Here is an 18871-nt window from a genome sequence, read left to right on the forward strand (position 1 = left end):
GCTTGCTTGCATTTATGCCCTTATGTTCTTTCATTCAGTCAACACTTTGTTCAGGTAATAAGCAAGCTGAGTGCTTACTCCTTGACAAGCCATGTGTGTATGTCCCATTTCCCTCCCCAAATCATGAGGTCAATGACCTTGCCTTACTTATCTCCAAGTTCCCCAGTCATAGTCCGTGATGCGTGGTAGGCATTCCACCCATTTTCTTGATGGATAAAGAGCTCCACTAAGGACCACTATGACTTGCACTAAAGGATGCTGCCCCAGAGTAAGCCTTAAGCCCGCTTTCATTCTCTGAGGCATAGGGAGGGAGCGTTAATACACTCATCCCTTTCATGTTGCTTTCATGTTGCCTCAGAATTGTGGATTATATTTGAGGGCCGATGCTTCAGATGCTGTGGGAATTCACGCCACTTTCGACAACACAAAGTTATGATGCCCACGTCTTGCTTCCGGAGCATCTCCACTCTGCTGAGCTCCTCCCCACTCTCAGCTCTCAGCTCTGGCTGTGAAATCGCAGCGCTGCTTCTTTGAGGGTTGTGGTGAAGCAGATGAAAGCAGAGCTTGCCCCCTCCTTTAGACTTGTGGCTCACACCTCTTGGTTGGGGTTGACCGGGTGATACATGTCAAGGTTTGAACAGCTTTCCCTTTTAGGTCCTGCTGGGCTACAGCAAGCGATGAACGCGTGTAAACAGTCCAGCCCTCTTTCAACACTGTCAGTGAGAATGTCAGCAGGAGATGGAAAGATCTGAAGACTGTGGTCATTGGCATTCAGCGTTTGGTGGTTGCCACTATATATATATATATATATATATATATATGTGTGTGTGTGTGTGTGTGTGTGTGCATAAATATATATATATTTTCTTTCTGAAAAAGTGCAAAAGAATCACAAAGGACGATCCTTTTACTTGCTTTTTCTGTTTTTTTTTCACAAACTCATCTATTTTTATGTACCTTAAGATAAATTTACAGCATTTAGATGCAGTAGTCAGTCTTGGTTACTTTCTTGGGGAAACCTCATGAAATTGGAGGTCATCCTTGATACCTCCCTTTCTCTCCTCTTCCATGCCCAGAATGCAAGCTGGGAATATCGCAGGATATGAGAGAATAGACTTTGGGTGTGTGCCAGGGTCATAGTGGCAGAGCCCCCTCACATATATTGTTTTAACACTGGAATCAACTCTCTAGAGTAGCTTTTACAGATGAGGAAGCAGAGCTCAGCAACGCTGAGTGACTTGCCCAAGGTCACATAACCCTTAGATGGTGCTGCCAAACCCTGAACCCAGGACTCATGAGTCCAACATCTGCTTCTCCCATTGGATTCTGCTGCTTTCGATAAGGGAGATTCTGGGCCCCCTCTCCAGCGCTGATCCGAACAAGGATCTATGTGACAAGACACTCTTAGATTCACCTGCTTCCAAGAATTACTACCAAAAGTATTTAGAAAAGTGGTCACAAAGAACCCTGCAAACATCAAGTGTGTGGACAGGTAGAAGAAAACTCTTGAAACGTGAGTGGGCTAAATTTCAGGGTTCTGTAAAAACAAGGGCTTCCTCTCTACCCGTTGTGGGCCTGTGACTGTCCTGGTGTCACTCTTAACAAACCACAGTGCAGGTGGCATAACTACGAGCCTGTCCGTTATGAAATGCCTTTATTTGTTAAATAAAAAGAGACTTTTCTCCTTGACCTCGGCCTGGGCCCCCTCCTCTCCTCCATCTAGTTTTTCCCACTCTTATTCATCCTTTCAGATTTCATCAGAATTCTTTCTTCCTCTCTTTCTTTCTTACTCCCTCCTTTTCTTTTTCTTTCTTCCTTCCTCTCTTCCTTTCTTCTTCTCTTCCTCTCTTCCTCTCTTCCTTCCTTTCCTTCCCTTCCTTCCTTCTTTCCTTCCTTCCTTTCTCTTTCTTCCTTCCTTCTATTTATTATTTATTTATTTATTAGCTGCGTTGGGTCTTTGTTGCTGTGTGTGGGCTTTCTCTAGTTGTGGTGAGTGGGGGGGCTACTCTTCATTGTGGTGCGTGGGCTTCTCATTATGGTGGCTTCTCTCATTTTGAAGCACAGGCTCTAGGTGCAGGGGCTTCAGTAGTTGCGGCACGTGGGTGCAGTAGTTGTGGCTTGTGGGCTCTAGAGCGCCGGCTCTTTGGTTGTGACACATGGGCTTAGTTGCTCCGTGGCATGTGGGATCTTCCCACACCAGGGCTTGAACCCATGTCCCCTGCATTGGCAGGCAGATTCTTAACCACTGCACTACCAGTGCCACCAGGGAAGTCCCTTTCTTTCTTTTTGACTGCACCTCGATCTCAGTTCCCTGACCAGGGACTGAACCGGGGCCTCCGCAGTGAAGGTGCCGAATCCTAACCACTAGGCCACCAGGGAACTCCCAGAGGATTATTACTTTCTCATGAACTGTCTCACCCCCATCTAGACTGCCCCCCCCCCCATAATTCTTTTCACACCTTACAGTTTTCCTGTGTAGCACTTACCACTTTTGCAATTACTTATTCACGGGTATGGCTATTTGTGCCATATCTTTCCCCTCTGTTAGATCATAAGCCTAATAGGGGCCCACAGGGATTACTTCTCTGCTGTTTACTACTGTGTGACTGGCACATAGATATCTTCACTGAATGAATAAATCAATCGAGGAAAGAAACAACGCCTGGCATCCTGTCCGTTCTGACAGGTGGGAAGGAATCAGGCTTTCTGGATTGCCTGTTCAGGAAGCCAAATGCTGTGGGAGCCTTAAATGTTCCTCACAGGAGAGAAACTGAAACTCAGAGAGGTAAGTTAAGTTGCCTGAGGTCACACAGCTAGAAGGGGACAGAGCTTGGCCTGGGATGAGGTTTCTGAGACTCTACTGCAAGTCCCCACCACTCACTGCCTGTCTAAAGATGTGGCCTCGACCAGCTTGCACTTCTGGCCACACAGCTCTGACTCCTGGTGGGCCCACCACCTCTGTGTTCACTTCATGAAGTCCCCAGCTTCATTTAGAGACCAAGGCAGCAAATGGAATATTACAAGGGCAACTTAGTCATCAAAGTGCCACTCTAAAGGCCAGGAAGTTTAAAGTGGTTCCTTATTTCAGAATAAGGCAGGCATTATGAAAACTGTTATCCCCGTATTCTAATGACCGATCACTTTAACTACAGTTTTCTTCTTTGTATGCTTTGAGACTTTTTAATTACTTACGATCATAAACCACTTAATTACAAATGGTGGCCGGCGGATGATGACACACCTCTCAAACTGGCCTCTTTCCACTTTGCTTTCTCATACTGCTGCTGAGTCCCAAGTCCCTCCCTCATCGTGCTCATAATTGCTGAGAAGTCCCCTAAGTGCCTTTTGCCAGTATATTCAATTCCAGCAAGTCCTGGAGGAGGGCAGTGGCTTATGTGACATCATACAGCATGTTAGTACAGCCTCTGGGTCTTCCCTGATCTGGCTTTAACTTACCTCCTCTGCTCTCCTTCTAACCACTCATGCCTCTACTCTCTAGTCATCACTTACTTTTTCATTTATTCACCTCGTACTTTATCACACGTTCTTGTTTTGCTTGGAAGACTACCCTCTCTTGGCATTTACAAATCCCACCAAGTCTTGACGACCCAGGTCCCATGCCACCTCCATTTCCTGATGCCTTTGCTAGAAGATATCTCTTGCTCCAAGAGCCTTTGCATTCCCTTAGCATGTTATCTGTGAATTTCTTCGGGCACTAATCTTCCTTGAACTACAATCACTTGTGTTTTTTCATGGATCCATTCATTGTCATTTGGTCATTCAACACTAAGTACCTGTTGAAGCACCAATTCTTGACTGCAAACTCTACGTAGCAAGAATCCATAATCAGTTCCTTTTTGCATCTGCCAAAGAACCAGGACAATCCTCAAGGAATTTAGGAGGAAAGCAGGACATAGAAAACTGGACTGGGAGGAGAGTGCCTTCCAGGGTGGGCAGTGATGGAAGGATTGGGAAGTAGAGGATAGGGCAGGTGAAACGGTATGAGCAAAGCTCAGAAGTGGGGATGGAATGGTCTCATCTGTGAACGATGCATCCTATATGGTTTATCCTATATGGTTTATACTTTGCTGGACCAAAGTGTTGGGAGAATGGAATGGTAGGAATGTATGATGGATGGTAAATGATGGGAAATCACCCAATTTACTCTAGACACATAACAGACCCATTTGGGGGGTTGTTAAAAACACTGAAAGAGAAATAAAGACACTGCTCTTTTCAGATATGTGAAACAAGCACCTTGCTAAATATTTTGTTAAAAGCTACAGGGAATCCAAAGCTCAGGAAGAGTCAAGTTCTTCATTCAAGGGACAGAGTGGAGGATAGTTAGAAGCTTGGTGGGTGGAGAAGGGGAAGAAGAATGATATTTCACCTAGGTGGAAATTGACTTAACCAAAGAGTGAAGAAGAGTTAGTATGTTTGCTTTGAGAAAAAGTAAAGAGGAACCCTGGAAGAGAAGTCTGGAGAGGGAGGCTGTGGTCAACTTCTAGAAGCCCTGGGTTCCAAACTGAGGATTTCATGCATAATCACAGGGAAATCACATAAAGCATCGTGGGGCCATCTAGAATCAAAGTTGAGTTTTACAGGATCCCAGACACTTCTTGGAACCACTCTTCTCAAACACATATATTTATGTATTTTTGGAGTGACTTACCATTTATGCTCAAGTACACCTTCAAGCTGTGACCAGCTCTTCCTGTTCTGAGAATTTTTCATAGTTCACTGGTGAATAATTTGTCTTGGACGCATCCAGTATCTTTCATCTGGAGATCTTAAGGAGACTTAATGACAACCAAGCGTCATTATTTCTGTTTTGTGTACGAGGAGACTGACTCACAGAGGGGTACAGTAATTTTCTCATTCACACTGGGAGTTCTCACTAGAACCATGAATGAAACTTGGGATGAAACCCTATTTCATAAACCATTAAACCCTGCTTGCTTTATAGTATTGGAGTTTACAAAAATAATGACACCTTTGTATTGAGAGTTATTCTGTTATTAAATCTTGGCTTATGTGGGGCAGAAGCATCTCACGACAATGCCAGCTTGAGTTGTTCTGTGATGTGAAACAAGATGGGAAAGTTATGTGTTTTCATGATGCTTAGCCCATTGAAAGTTCATTATTTTCATCCATCTATCCAACCATTAATTCATTTATTCATTCCATTATCATATATCTGAGTTCCTATTACATCACCTGGAAAATGGGCATAGTAATATAACCATTAGCAAAAAGGCTGTTTCGAGAAGTAAGATAATTTCTATAAACACATTGCCTAGCACATAGTAAGCCCTTATACACAATGATAATTACTATCATTAAACAAGTAATTGCAAGTGCCACATAGAAAGACAAAAAATGGTCCTTTTACAGCCCTATTTATGTGTGGAAAGGGGAAGAAGGCTGCATCTAAAGGGTGGCTTAATTCCTGGGGAAGAGGTAGAGTCCTTAAATTAAAAACTAGAACAGAGCAGTTGGGTCTCAAGTAGACCAAAGAGGCATTCTTGTTCTCTCAGTTTGAACTACAAAGTGTCAGAAGAGGTAGGAAGGTATTTCTGGGTAGTAGAGGTGAAATTCCAGTGTTAAACAAGCCACTTAGAAATGGGCTAGGAATGAAGAGATAGAGAAAAGAAACACAGACAAAATTCATGTGAAATGGGGTGGAGCAAGTCCCACAGCTCAAGCTGGCTATGGTAGAATCACACCTTATTTACTGATGCGCCAGCCTGTTTAAATGCCCTAGAGTCTTGGTGTTTATGTCCCCATTATTCTTTTTTCCCCCAATTCTTTTTAATTTTTAAATATGACATTTAAAAGAGCGATTTAACGTTCACAGAAAAATTGAGGAAAAGGTACAGGGATTTCGCACACACCCTCGACCCCACACATGCATAGTCTCTCCCATTATCAACATCCTCCCCCAGAGTACATGACTGTCCTTGTTCTTTTTTTTTTTAAAGAACTTTTATTGAGATATAATTGACATACAATACACTGCATATATTTAAAATGTACAATTTGATATTTTTTTCTTATTAGTATTGTATATACGGCAATCCCAATCTCCCAATTCATCCCATTATTCTTCTTTAGTACTAGAATGAAGTTTTTGTCCCACCTGTGCTCAGGACACATCAGAGAGAGTGTTAAAAAGGAAGCAGTCAACCTGAGACAGAGTCACAGAGCAGCAAAAATGCCTCCGAGAAAAGCAAGCCCAGGGAGACCCTCTTTCTATGGGTTATTTGGGATGTGATGCAGTTGGTATTGTCAGGGAACTGCCATTTCCTTATAGTGTATTGCAGTTTCAGTCCTCTGTGTGCCCTAAAAACTGGGTTTAAAATCTTTCCCAATCCAGATACAAAACTCAGGAGCTGTAGAGGACAATATTGGTAGATTTGACTTCATAAAAGGTAAAAATTTTGTGTGACCAAAGATACCAAAACCAAAACTGAAAAACAAGCAACAGACTGGAAGAAAACAGTTGCAAACCATAACACATATTTTAACATTATAATAGGAGGAATAGCTGTAATGCAGAAAAGCTCCTATAAATCAGTAAGAAAAAAATAAATCCAAAGGACAAATATAAACAGGTAATTTCAGAAGAAATAGAAACACAAATGCTCATCTTCGGTAGTAATTAAGGGAATACAAATTAAAACAGGATCCCATTTTGTTTGCCCATCAAATTGGCAAAAATTAAAAAGATTTATAATATTTAATATTGGCAAAGGTAAAGGGAAGTTGGCAGTTTCTTCCATTGATGGTGAGAACATAAACTGGTGTAGCCTTTTTATTTAAAATTTTTTAAATTTAAATATTTACTTTAATTTATTTATTTGGCTGTGCTGGGTCTTTGTTGTGGCGAGCAGGATCTTTTAGGTGGAACCTGGGCCCCTGCATTGGGAGCGCAGAGTCTTAACCACTGGACCACCAGGGAAGTCCCTGATGTGGTCTTTTTCAAGGATGGTTTGGCAGTATCTGTCACTATTTAATGTATGCCTACCCTTTGATACAACAATTCACTTTTAGGAATCTATACTACTTAAATATGTCCACATGAAGGCAAAAGTAGAAGGATGTCCACTGCAACAGTGTTTGTGACAGTGGGAAAACACTAATAATATCTAACATTTATTGGGGGCCAGCATTCTTCTAAGTGCTTTATAACAAACACAATGAGGAAACTGAGGCACACACAGCTAGTATATGGCAGTGGCAGGATTTTAGCCCAGGCAATCTGTTTCTAGAGTCTGTTCTTAACCACTATGCTCTCTAATAGAGGGTAAACGAAAGTATTATACATCCACACTATGGAACATAGCACAGCAGTCAAAAAGAAAGAGGTAGTCTCTGTGTACAGACATGGAGAGGTCTCTAAGACATATGATTAAAGGGAAAAAATCATTTGCAAAACACTATTATATGGTATAACACTATATATGTGGGAAAAAGATATAGGGGTATGTACAATACACACTTATGAGAATGGATAAAGGCCTTGAATAATAAAAGAATGTGTGGGTCGGGAGATTTGGTAGAGTAATTCTTCAAGGTATGTAAACGACTATATGGAGAGGTGCCTGCTATCTGTGTCTTGTCGATCATTTTTTTTTTCTTTTTAAGCAAGGTTTTCATGTGCAGTGTTTGGGATCATGGCTTTCTGTTAGTCCACCAAGCTCCATAAAAATATACAGCCAGTCACTTAAAAATTAATTTGAAAATTGAGAACCACGTGGAGCTCCTTTCACTTTGTATATTATATTGTCATCAGGAAAAGGATCGGTAATCACGGATTATCTCATTTTTTTTGCTTCAGTGCAGAAGCAGGTGGGGTGTCTAGCACACTCTGTCCTCTTGGTGTGGTCTGTGGAGGTATGAATGAGTCACTCGACATACTCACTTAAAGGACTAACCTTTGACCATAAGTCAGTGCTATTATCTGAGAGGAAAAAGCTGTATTGGATCCTCCAGGACTTTTCCTGCTTTGTCCAAGAGAGGGTGACTTTAACACAAAACGAAAGATGAGACTCCTGGAAAATTCACTGAATTAACATGCTACTTTTAAGGTTAGACCTTTAGTCCTAAAGGTTGCCCGTCTATGGGCTTCTCTCTGACGTGTCAGTGAGAAAGGTTCATAACATTCTTACTATTTAATGGATATCAGAGTGTAGATTTTTGAAGTGGCCCATCTTAGTACAGTTTTTCAATTTTTGAAATTTAAATGTTCTCTTAAGCATCTTTAAGGAAAAAAAAATCCCATTCACTTAAAAACAACTGTATTCACCTTCTGTTCTCACAGCTGCTCATTTTACATAGTTTCAAGTTGTGTACAAATTATTTGTCTTCGTTGTTTTATTCAACCTTATTTCCAATACGTCTTTTCACGTACTTGCCAAAATTTGCCGTGCTTGACTTGGATCCTGCATACCTGCCGGGATTCCTTCTGTTAATGTGACAGAGCTTGTTTGGATTCTTCCTCAGTTGTTGGACAATTGGGTTCATTCCCAGGTTTTGGCCATTATGAACATTCCGAATAGCCCTGCTATACACATCTTTATGCAAGTTCTCCCCCCCCCCCCGCCCCTCTTCGGATCATTTCCTTGGAAATGTACTTCCTTAAATGGGTTTACTGGGTCAAAGGGGCTCAATGAACAGTTTTACAGCTCCTGGCACATATTTTTCAGATTGCGCCCTGGGCGGATCTGACCAATGGCTAGGGCCGCGAGAGGCAGGAATGCGGCCGAGCGGCCCCTACGACGGCCCCCTTCCGCCCCCCAAAAGGCAAAGACCTCGAGAAGGTCTGCGGAGCGAAAGCGTTTTCCTCTCGCCCTCTGTTCTCTTCCTGGTGGGTGTTGCAGCCCAGCTGGGGAGACGACTGTTGGGGATGCGCCGAAGGGTTTTCGGGAGTCCAGGACTCCCGCCCTGGGGGCAGCAGCAGCTCTTGCAGGCCCTCTGGCCCCAGGACTAGGATTCCACCCGCCCGTCCTCCTCCAGTTTCTGACTCCCAAGGCACACCCTCCCGGCCTTTCCGCTGAGCTCTCCGTGGCCCAGGCAGGCCGCTCGCAGGCGCAGAGCTCCGCGGGCGCGGGCAGCGACCGGCGGGCGCTATCGCTTTGGCGCGGGTGACGCGAGGCCCGCGTAGCTGCGCGCTGAGTCAGCGGGGGCCGGCGGGGGCGGGGGGCGCCGGTAGACCCATCCCCCCACGACAAGCTGGCCCCCGGCCCCCCCGCACCCCCCCGGCGTGGCCGGGTCGGGACCGGGCGGCGGGGGTGGGCCTCCGACTCTGCGGGGTCGTCCGCCTGCGCAGGGTCAGGCGGGAGCCGAGCCGCGGAGCGACCCGAGCCCCGGGCGCGCCCTCCCCTCCCCCAGCGGAGCTCGCGGGTCAAGAGAGGCGCTGACCGCGCGCCTGGCCATTCACCCTCTGAGAACTCAGAAAGGGGGAGGAGGGAGCGGAGAAGGAAGGAGGCTCAAAAAGGAGAAATGTGAAGCCCGGCAGACGGGAGGAAACGATAAAAGACGAGGAAAGGGGCGAGAGGAGGCGGTGGCGGCGCGCGGGGCGGGGGCGGCAGCGCGCGGGGCGGGGCGAGCGGGGGCGCGCCGGCAGTCGCTGTGGCCGAGGGGCTTGTGGGTAGCGGCTGCGCGCGGCCTGAGACGGGCGCCGCGCGGGAGTGTGTGAGGGGCGCGGGCTTGTGGGACGCAGGCGGCCTGTCGCGGCCATGGGAGCGGGCTGGCGGCGGTCGTAGCTGTCCGAGCCTGGGCTTCAGCTTCCCGGGGCCCGAGAGGGCGGGACAGTCCGCGCCCGGCGGCGGCGGCGGCGCCACTTCCCCGCTCCCGCCCTCTGAGTCCTGAGGGAGCTTGCGGCGGAGGAGCGGACCGGGCGGCGCGAATCTGAGGGGCGGGGACGCCGTTTGCTCCTCGCAGCTCCCGGCCGGGCCGGCCTCTCCGACAGCCCCAGGCCCCGGGGCGCAGAGACCCCAACCCGGAGTTCGAGGCGGCCGGTGAGCCCGGCCGGAGCCCCGGACGGAGCCGGCCGTTCGAGGGCGGCGCTAGGCCCCGAGGCGGCCGGGCCAGAGCGCGGGGAGCGGAGTGCGGGCCCGGCGGCGGCGGCGGCGGCATGAGCCGGCCCCCGCCGACGGGGAAAATGCCCGGCGCCCCCGAGGCCGTGTCGGGGGACGGCGCGGGCGCGAGCCGCCAGAGGAAGCTGGAGGCGCTGATCCGAGACCCTCGCTCGCCCATCAACGTGGAGAGCTTGCTGGTAGGTGGCCCCGCCCGGGAACCCTCCCCGCGGACCGCTCACCCCGCGGATCCCCCCCGACTGCCCAGCCCGCCGTGACCACCCACCGGTGGGGAGAGGTCGCGGCCCACCCCGCCCAGCTTCCGGCAGCCGGGGCGCGGGTCTGAGACCAAACATTTCTGCGACTGAGTTCCGGGAGTAGAGACCCACTTTTGATTCTTCCCTCATACCCCTTGGAGCTGGTGTCATCCCCGGCTGTCTCTGTCTCGGAGCGCTGGGAGGAGGCACCGCTGCTCTCCTTCCCGCCTGCCCTGTGCGTTAGGGGAGGTGGGGTGGAAGAGCTGCAGTCCTTCAGATAGCAGGCGAGCCCCTTTGAAAGAGCGGCGTCCGAGCAAGAGAGAAACCTGGTGCTGTCTCTACGGTCAGTACCCACCTGGGGTACGTGACAAAGAGTTCATTCTGAAATCTTGAAACACACAGCTAAGGTTTTCTGGTTTTCAGATGTATTTATTTGAACCCTTATGGTTGCACTTTAGTGCATTGTAATTTCTGTGTGTTTAATTTTCGAGATTATTGCACCAGAGTGAAAGAATCCACCTGAATTGTATTGTAGGATGGAATCAGTCTCCTTTTCATTGTATCTCTTTCCTGACATGGCCTTTGAAATCCAAATTAATAGCCTTGGAAAGTCTGCTAGTTGGCTTTGTTTAGGAAAGGAACATGATTTACACATCAGAAATGCACTGTAGAATGCTTGTTTATTTCTCGTTTTTGTTAGGATAGGCTGTTGTATTTCCCAGACTCTTTGATTAGTGTGCAGTAGAGATGCATTTATAGGAAAAAGAGGTGTGGGTTTTTACCCTGGGGAGGAGAAGAAAGCGAAAAAGATGCGCTGGATGTGAAATTAACTCTGGACGACTAAAATTCGGATAGGTGATCCTTGGATCCTTTAGAGATTCCCTTCCAGAACTCCTGTGCAGTTCTACTCCCTGACAGGAGAAATCTGTTGACTGTATGATGAGAAAAACTGTCTCCTCCCTTTCCAGTGACTGACTGACTTTCCTTCAGAAGCTGTTGGTTATCCTTTGAGGTTTGTGGAATCATTTGCAGAGTGACTTAGTACCGTTTGGCCGAAGTGCAGGAACTGACTAAAGAATGTCTTTCTGTGCAATGCACCGAATGTAGTGATGTACTGTACCCTGTAAGACGTGTCTGACATTTCCTTTTGCTGATTTTCGTATTAGTGTGTTGTTCATAATGTTTTCATGGGAGCACGACACTATGACTGGTGTTTTGAAGTCTTCTATTGGGGATAGGGTTGGTTGCATGAAGGGCAGAGCTTTTCCTAGGCTAAAGCAAAGACTCTGGGCTTCACTCCCAGCATTTTCGCTTTGGTATTTTGCTAGCAAAACTTTGACCTAAGCCCAGAAAGTTCAGTTAAAAATAGTACAGCAAATCTCAAGTATTCATCAAGTTCATATTCAACCTCAGAAGTTTTTTACACTTCACTTTCATCTCTTGAGTCTTTACTCAATCATAATTATTAGGGTTATTATGAGCTTGAAACTAAGTTATTTATACATGGTAATGATTATACATTCTTTTTTATTAAAGTATTTTCTAACTTATTAAAACGGAGACTTTTTAAAAAAAAGATGCATTATACATGATCAGTAAACAATCCAGTCCATTCATTTATTGTGTGCCTAATACAGCCAAGACACTGTACACCTTTATTAAGGTGACATACTATTGGTATGACGTCAGATGCTGCTGACTGGACAGATTTTGTTTTTGCTGTGTTTAGCTGATTAACTGTTATGATTCTGAGTTGCAGTAAATCTTATCAGGCCAAAAATTGTCCTTTACCCTTTGAGGTTGCTGGTGCTTCTATTGCAAAATGACGAGCTGAAGATTTTTTTTAAAACCATGTTATAGTAAGTTAGCTTGAAATCATGTATATTACATTATATCAAGTAGTAGAAGGGATTAATTTTTAAAATTGTGTTAACATATACATAACATAAAGTTTACTATTTTAACCATTTTTAACTGTCCAGTTCAGTGGCGTTAATTACAATTCACATTATTGTGCAAGTACCACTACTATCCATCTCTAGGACTTTTTCATCTTTCCAAAAAGAAATTCCATGAATTAATTTTTGAAAGCATGTTATAAAAACATATTTCCTGAAATAATGGTGAGGATCACTTTAAACATTTGAAACTTTAGCATTGAAACCTTCGTGTCGCAATTGATCATTGTTTTACTGTGGATGGCATTTCTGTTGATTTCATTATAGAAAATATTTTTCCTTTAACAAAGAAAATTTAAAGTAATCTGATAAAAACACAGTCATAAATCTTAGTTATTCAGGAGCATAGAAAGTACCATTTAAAAGTTTATGCTGCCTTGAAAAGCTGCTTAACATCACTAATTATTAGAGAAATGCAAATCAAAACTGCAATGAGGTATCACCTCACACCGGTTAGAATGGGCATCATCAGAAAATGCACAAAGATTAAATGCTGGAGAGGGTGTGGAGAAAAGGGAACGCTCTTGCACTGCTGGTGGGAATGTAAATTGATAGAGCCACTGTGGAGAACAGTATGGAGGTTCCTTGCAAAACTAAAAATAGAACTACCATATGACCCAGCAATCCCACTACTGGGCATATACCCAGAGAACACCATAATTCAAAAAGACACATGCCCTCCAATGTTCACTGCAGCACTATTTACAGTAGCCAGGACATGGAAGCAAGCTAAATGTCCATCAACAGATGGATGGATAAAGAAGATGTGGTACATATATTCAGTGGAATATTACTCAGCTGTAAAAAGCAATGAAACTGGGACATTTTTAGAGACATGGATGGACCTAGAGGCTGTCATACAGAGTGAGGTGAGTCAGAAAGAGAAAAACAAATATCATATATTAACACATATATGTGGACTGTAGAAAAATGGTACAAATCAACCAGTTTGCAAGGCAGAAACAGAGACACAGATGTAGAGAACAAACATATGGACACCACATGGGGACAGCGGGGAGGGTTGGGGGGGGAATGAATTGGGAGATTGGGATACCAAATTGTACACTCTAAATATATGCAGTTTATTGTAAAAAAAAAAAAAAAGTTTATGCTGCTTAAGATGGCAAAAGTAAGATAAAGTATACTAGAAATTACTGTATAATAATTACTATGATAGGTACTGTAGGCTAGGCCTAGAAGGTAAAATAAAACTATTTGTTGGAAAAAATATTATATAACATGTAAAGTGCTCAACTTAGTGCTTGGTACATAGTAGTGCTCATTAAATTTAGCTCACTTCTGTATGCATTTAGCATATTTTTAGGTAAGTGCTTTAAATTTCCTTTGAAAAGGAAAATGGTTTTATTGGCAACTATTTCTTGCTATAAAATTTTGAATGAGTGGCATTCTCTTTTGAATTTGCCATCATAAAAGTGCTAGCAGTCAGTAAGCAGAGATAGAACTGGATTCCAACACTGTCAGTGTAGAGACTAAATTGTCTCTTTCTCTGCAGCAGCTCGTTTTTTGAGGTCTTAAGATTAATCTGAAGAAAGTATATCCCTTTTGTGGTTGCAGATTGTGAGTTGCTTGATATTATTTAAAAATAGAGTTTTGACAGAGATTTGCTTCTGTAATGCTTTTTTTTTTTTTTTTTTTGAGGGAAGGATCTTGAGTAGTATGCTTTTGCAGTGTTTGAAACTTTTGGGTAAATACCCATGTTTTGTTGTCAAGATTAAGCTTCTCATACTGCTTACCCAGATATTATGGTAAAAAGAATTGTCCTTTAGTGTTACACTGGAGAGATGTCTTTCTAAACCTCTGTGCTTTTGTGTTTTGATTTGTTTTATTTCTTTAAGAGAGTAAATGATTATTATAACCTGTGGGAGTCAGGCTTGGGCAAACTGTTCCATAAGACTGGTGTTGATGGGGGAAAGGTGATTAAAATTTTACTTATGATTTTCAGTAACCTAGAATACAGAACACTTAGATTGATTTTATTATACCTGTAAACTGTGTGAAAATATTTCTTATCACAGTGCTAAGACTTTCAGCTTGGTGCTGGTTATTTGCTTATTTAAAATGAAATTGTATGTGCGTTTCCCCCCGCTATATAACAAATGTGGATATCATAAAAGATACAAAACTGAAATAGAATAAAAATTGAATAAAAAAGGTTTTATATGTGTAGTTCTTTTGTGAAATAAAGGTTGAGTATTTATAGCATAAATGGGATTACTTTAAAACTTGCATTTTGATGGTCAGGAAATCTTTAAAGAAAACGAATTAGCTAGAGATGTTGAAAAAAGTAATGTGTGGAACTTACTAGATAGGTGAAGTTGAACCCCTTTGAAAGTACACGTCCACCGTCTCTCCACCACAGTTCTGATATATAAAGAGCTCTGAAAACCTGGTTTTTGGTAAAACTTATTTGATGTAACATCTGACCTGATCTGATGTTACAGTATTTTAGGCAGTTCATCTCTGTTGGTGTAAACAATAATAGCTTTCCCTGGAGAAATATTAGTGTTTGATTTCAGGGTGCTATCCCAGACTCCCCAGAGGGCTTTCAGGAATATACTGTATATAGTATATGTACTTTATTACTATTCTAAAATCCAAGAAATTCTGAATTTGATAACATCTTGCCCCCAGGTAAGGCCAACATAGACTAAGTAAGGAAATATTGACTTACATGCACCTTAAATAGTTGTATAGAAATAGTGGATAATTATCTTGAAGCCTAAGTTGCTGTCGTTGTCGTTTTGGTTGAGTCCTGATCTGATAGCTCTCTTTTCTCATTTCAAATTTTGAAGTATTCTAAACATACTAAGAGAGTATAGCATGCAGATGTGAATTATGAAGCATAAAAAGCAAACATTAATGAAATCACTGCTCAAGTTAATGAATAGAAAACTAGCCTATTGAAGTTACCTGTGTTCTGCTGCTGCTGCTTTCAGTCTTCCTTCATCCTCTCTCATCTGCTCTCTGGAACTTTTTTTTTTTTTTGAAATCATTTCCTTGCTTTATTTCACAGATTATCACATTTGTATGTATTCCTAAACAATATTGTTTAGTTTTTTTTTTAAACTTTATAAAAGGTTAACATTTGTATTTTTTTTTGTGACTTGCTTTTTCACTCAAAATTATGTTCTCAGATTCACTCACATTGTGGTTTATTAATTTTCACGGCTACAATAAACTAATATATTGCTTCAATCTACGCGATGGATACTTAGATTATTTTTCATTTTTTTTTTTGCTATCATGGAAAGTGTTGTGATCATTCTTGGAGGCCACGTGAACATTTCTGTAGGCTAGGATATATATCTAGGAGTGGAATTGTTGGGTTTTAAGATGTGCTATGTTCAGCTTAGCAAGGTATGGTTTAAATTTTCCCCCAACATTGTATTACAGAAAATTTCTAAGTATAGTCAAATTGAAAGAATTGACAATAAACATCCATAAACTCATTACCTAATTAATAGCTTGCTGTATTTGCTTTATTATGTCTGTCCACCTCATCTATCAGTTCATCTTCTGTTTTTAATTCCTTTAAAGTAATTTGCAGATGTTGTACACTTCTCCATTGAACACTTAAACATGCCTTTCATTAAGTAGAGTTTAGTATTTGTTTAGTTTTCTTTTAAAGATTAAATTTACATACAATGAAACACAAATCTTAAGTATAACATTGATGAGTTCTAACAAATGCACACACCCATGTGATGCAAATCCTTATTGAGATATGGAACATAGTTACCAACCCTGAAATCTCCCTCATATGTCTTTTCAGCTGATTCCACACCCCATTCTCTTGGAGTCAGTCACTCATCTGATTTTTTTTGGTGGGGGGTTACTAAAGATTACTTTTGCCTTTCCTAGAACTTCATATATATGGAATCCTATCTAGTATGTACTCTTATATCTGGCTTCTTTAGTTCAGCATAGTTTTTGAGACTCATCCATGTTATTTTGTGTATCAGCTGTTTGTTCCTTTTTTATTGCTAACTAGTATTCCATTATGTGTATAAACCACCGTTCGTTAGGCATCTTCTGTTGGTGGATGCCTGGGCTGTTTTCAGGTTTTGGGTATTTCATATTATATACTTTGGCTCTTAATATAGCTTGCTGTGAACAATCTTGTAGTAAGTCTTTGTGAGGACATGGTTTCATTTCTCTTGAGTTAAATACCTAGTAGTGGAATTACTAGGTCCTAGGGTAGGTATATGTTTAGTTTTTAAAAAGACTGTCAGATCTTTTCCCAAAGTGGTCATATCATTTTACATTCACAGGGCAACCTAGGAGAGTTCCATTTCCTCCCAACACTGAGTCTTAAATTTTAGCCATTCTGTGAGTGGGTAGTGGTGTATAATTGTGACTTTAGTTTGCATTTCTCTGATGACTAATGATGTACTTTTTTATGCACTTAACTCGCCATTTGTGTATCCTCTTTTGTGAGCAACTGTTCAGATCTTTTGCCCATTTGAAAAAATTGTGTTCTTTATTTTTGAGTTACACAAGCTCCGTTTATCCTAGATATCACTTCTTTTGTCAAATATGTGGCGTCTATTTCTTTAATCATATTTTTTCATGGTTATTGCTTTTTCTGCCTAAGAGACTGTTGCCTACCCCCATGTCACAAGAAATTTTCCTTTACTTTCTTTTAGAAGCTTTATAGTTTTAGGTCTAGGATGTATGTTAAGTCAGTTTTAGTGTGGTGTGAGTTAGGGGTCAAGGTTCATATTATTCCTCATATTCCCCAAATCCAGTTATTTAGACTACCCAGCCCCATTTTTTCCCCAGCTTTATTGAGATATTATTGACTTATAACATTGTACATATGTAAGATGTACAGTTGATACACGTATATTGCCAGATGTTTACCACAGTAAGGTTAGGTAACACATCCTTTACCTCACATAATTACCATGCTGTTGTTGTTATGTTGAGAATATTTAGGATTTACTGTCTTAGCAACTTTCAGGTGTACTATACAGTATCATTAACTATAGTCACCAGCACCAGTTTTCAAAAAAATATTTTTCTTTTCTCATTGGATTGCCTTGCTCGGCACCTTTGTCGAAAATCAGTTTACTGATAGGTGCACTTTTTATTTGCTTTTTTATCACCTTAGTAACTACATCAAGTCCTTAGTCATGGTTCTGTTGTTTAACCCATGCTCTATTAAAAATTCTTTTTTAATTTTTAAAATTTTAATTTATATCATTTTACCTGAAGGAAATGGGCAGGCAGCCATGGTTGAGACAGGGAAACATAGATTTTATTGTTTGAAGTGAAGAAAGATTACTTATTTTTTAAATTATAAAAATAACGTGTTCTTATTGTAGAAAATTTAGAGAATAAAGAAAGGTATAAGTGCAAGCGACACTTCTACATAGTCTCCTCACATAGAGATAACTACTGCTTAACATTTTGATGTAAATATCTGTCTGAAAAAATTAAAATGTAAAAGAAAGTTACACTGTACATGTGCTTTGTCATTTTGTTTTACACTTAATGAATAATAGAAGCTTTTAATAGTAAAATTTATTAATCTCACTGTAGAGTGATTTCTGGCTTAGATGTCATGCTTAGGACCTTCTCCATTATCAAGATTATGATATCATAGACCTGAATTTTCTTTTAGTACTCTAATGGTTTTATTTTTAATGTTACTTTTATTTCATTTGAAATTCTGATGGAACGTATGAAGTAGAGGTGCAAAGATTTTATCAGATTTGTCTAAGTATCAATCCTAGAGTTCCCAAAATATTAATTGGGAGCCTCTGTTTATATCTCTGTATTGTCATATAACTTTCTATTTGGAGAGTAGTGTTGGGAGAAGAAAGAGGGTAATGGTTATAGATTTGGTCTCTGAGTTTCTTCACGGAAGTTACAACTTTACAGGTATACTTAAAATCCTATTCTGTGCTTACATTCCAAAAATATATAAATATGAGCTGCTAGTGATAAGAGTTTCTGGTAAAGAGAATGTCGATGACTCAGAGCAGCTTATTATAATATAGCTTTTGGGAGAAAGAAACACAAAATAACATTTTCCGTTGGTAGCTTAGCTTACTTTATAGAGCTTAATATTTAAATTGATGCGAAATCATGGTGGCATTTGGGACTCTACCAAAACCGTCTCCTCTCACTTTATCCTTGATTGGAGTCATTCTCCTTTCCTCTCATCTGTATCATCTGTACTTTTTTTTTTCCTTTCAAAGTATGATTAAATTATATTTGTAAATTTTGCAATTGAGTGCCCCAGATGACCCTCATTTATCTTTTTAGAAAGCATTTGGGTCACGTTAGATATAATTTCTGTGTGTGTGTGTGTGTGTGTGTGTGTGTGTGTGTGTGTGTGTGTGTTTAGGTCGGGGGGGGAGGGAGACCGACAGGACAGAAAAAGGGAGTATTGAGGTTCAGTTTTGGTTTATCATTGGTAATCTTTTGGGGAATGTTTCTAAGTCCAAGAATGATTATATGGTTTGTTGCTTCATTTTGGTAAGGTATGGATTATTCAGGTCTGATACCTAAAGTGCTCTATAATTTATCTTTTGGTTGTAGTTAACTG

The 18871-nt window shown here is 41.8% G+C and overlaps 1 protein-coding gene across 1 annotated transcript in view; it reads left to right on the forward strand.

Moving 5' to 3' along the window:
* The first annotated feature begins 9653 nt into the window (after positions 1–9653).
* The window catches only part of ROCK2 (Rho associated coiled-coil containing protein kinase 2), a 137448-nt gene continuing 128230 nt past the window's right edge, over positions 9654–18871 (forward strand). Inside the window, exon 1 of the mRNA XM_057741062.1 lies at positions 9654–10279. Coding sequence (XP_057597045.1) covers positions 10139–10279 — 141 coding nt within the window. The 5' untranslated portion in view covers positions 9654–10138. The remainder of the gene's footprint in view (positions 10280–18871) is intronic.

The sequence above is a fragment of the Hippopotamus amphibius genome, chromosome 7 (assembly GCF_030028045.1).
Source record: "Hippopotamus amphibius kiboko isolate mHipAmp2 chromosome 7, mHipAmp2.hap2, whole genome shotgun sequence".
NCBI classification, from domain to species: domain Eukaryota; kingdom Metazoa; phylum Chordata; class Mammalia; order Artiodactyla; family Hippopotamidae; genus Hippopotamus; species Hippopotamus amphibius.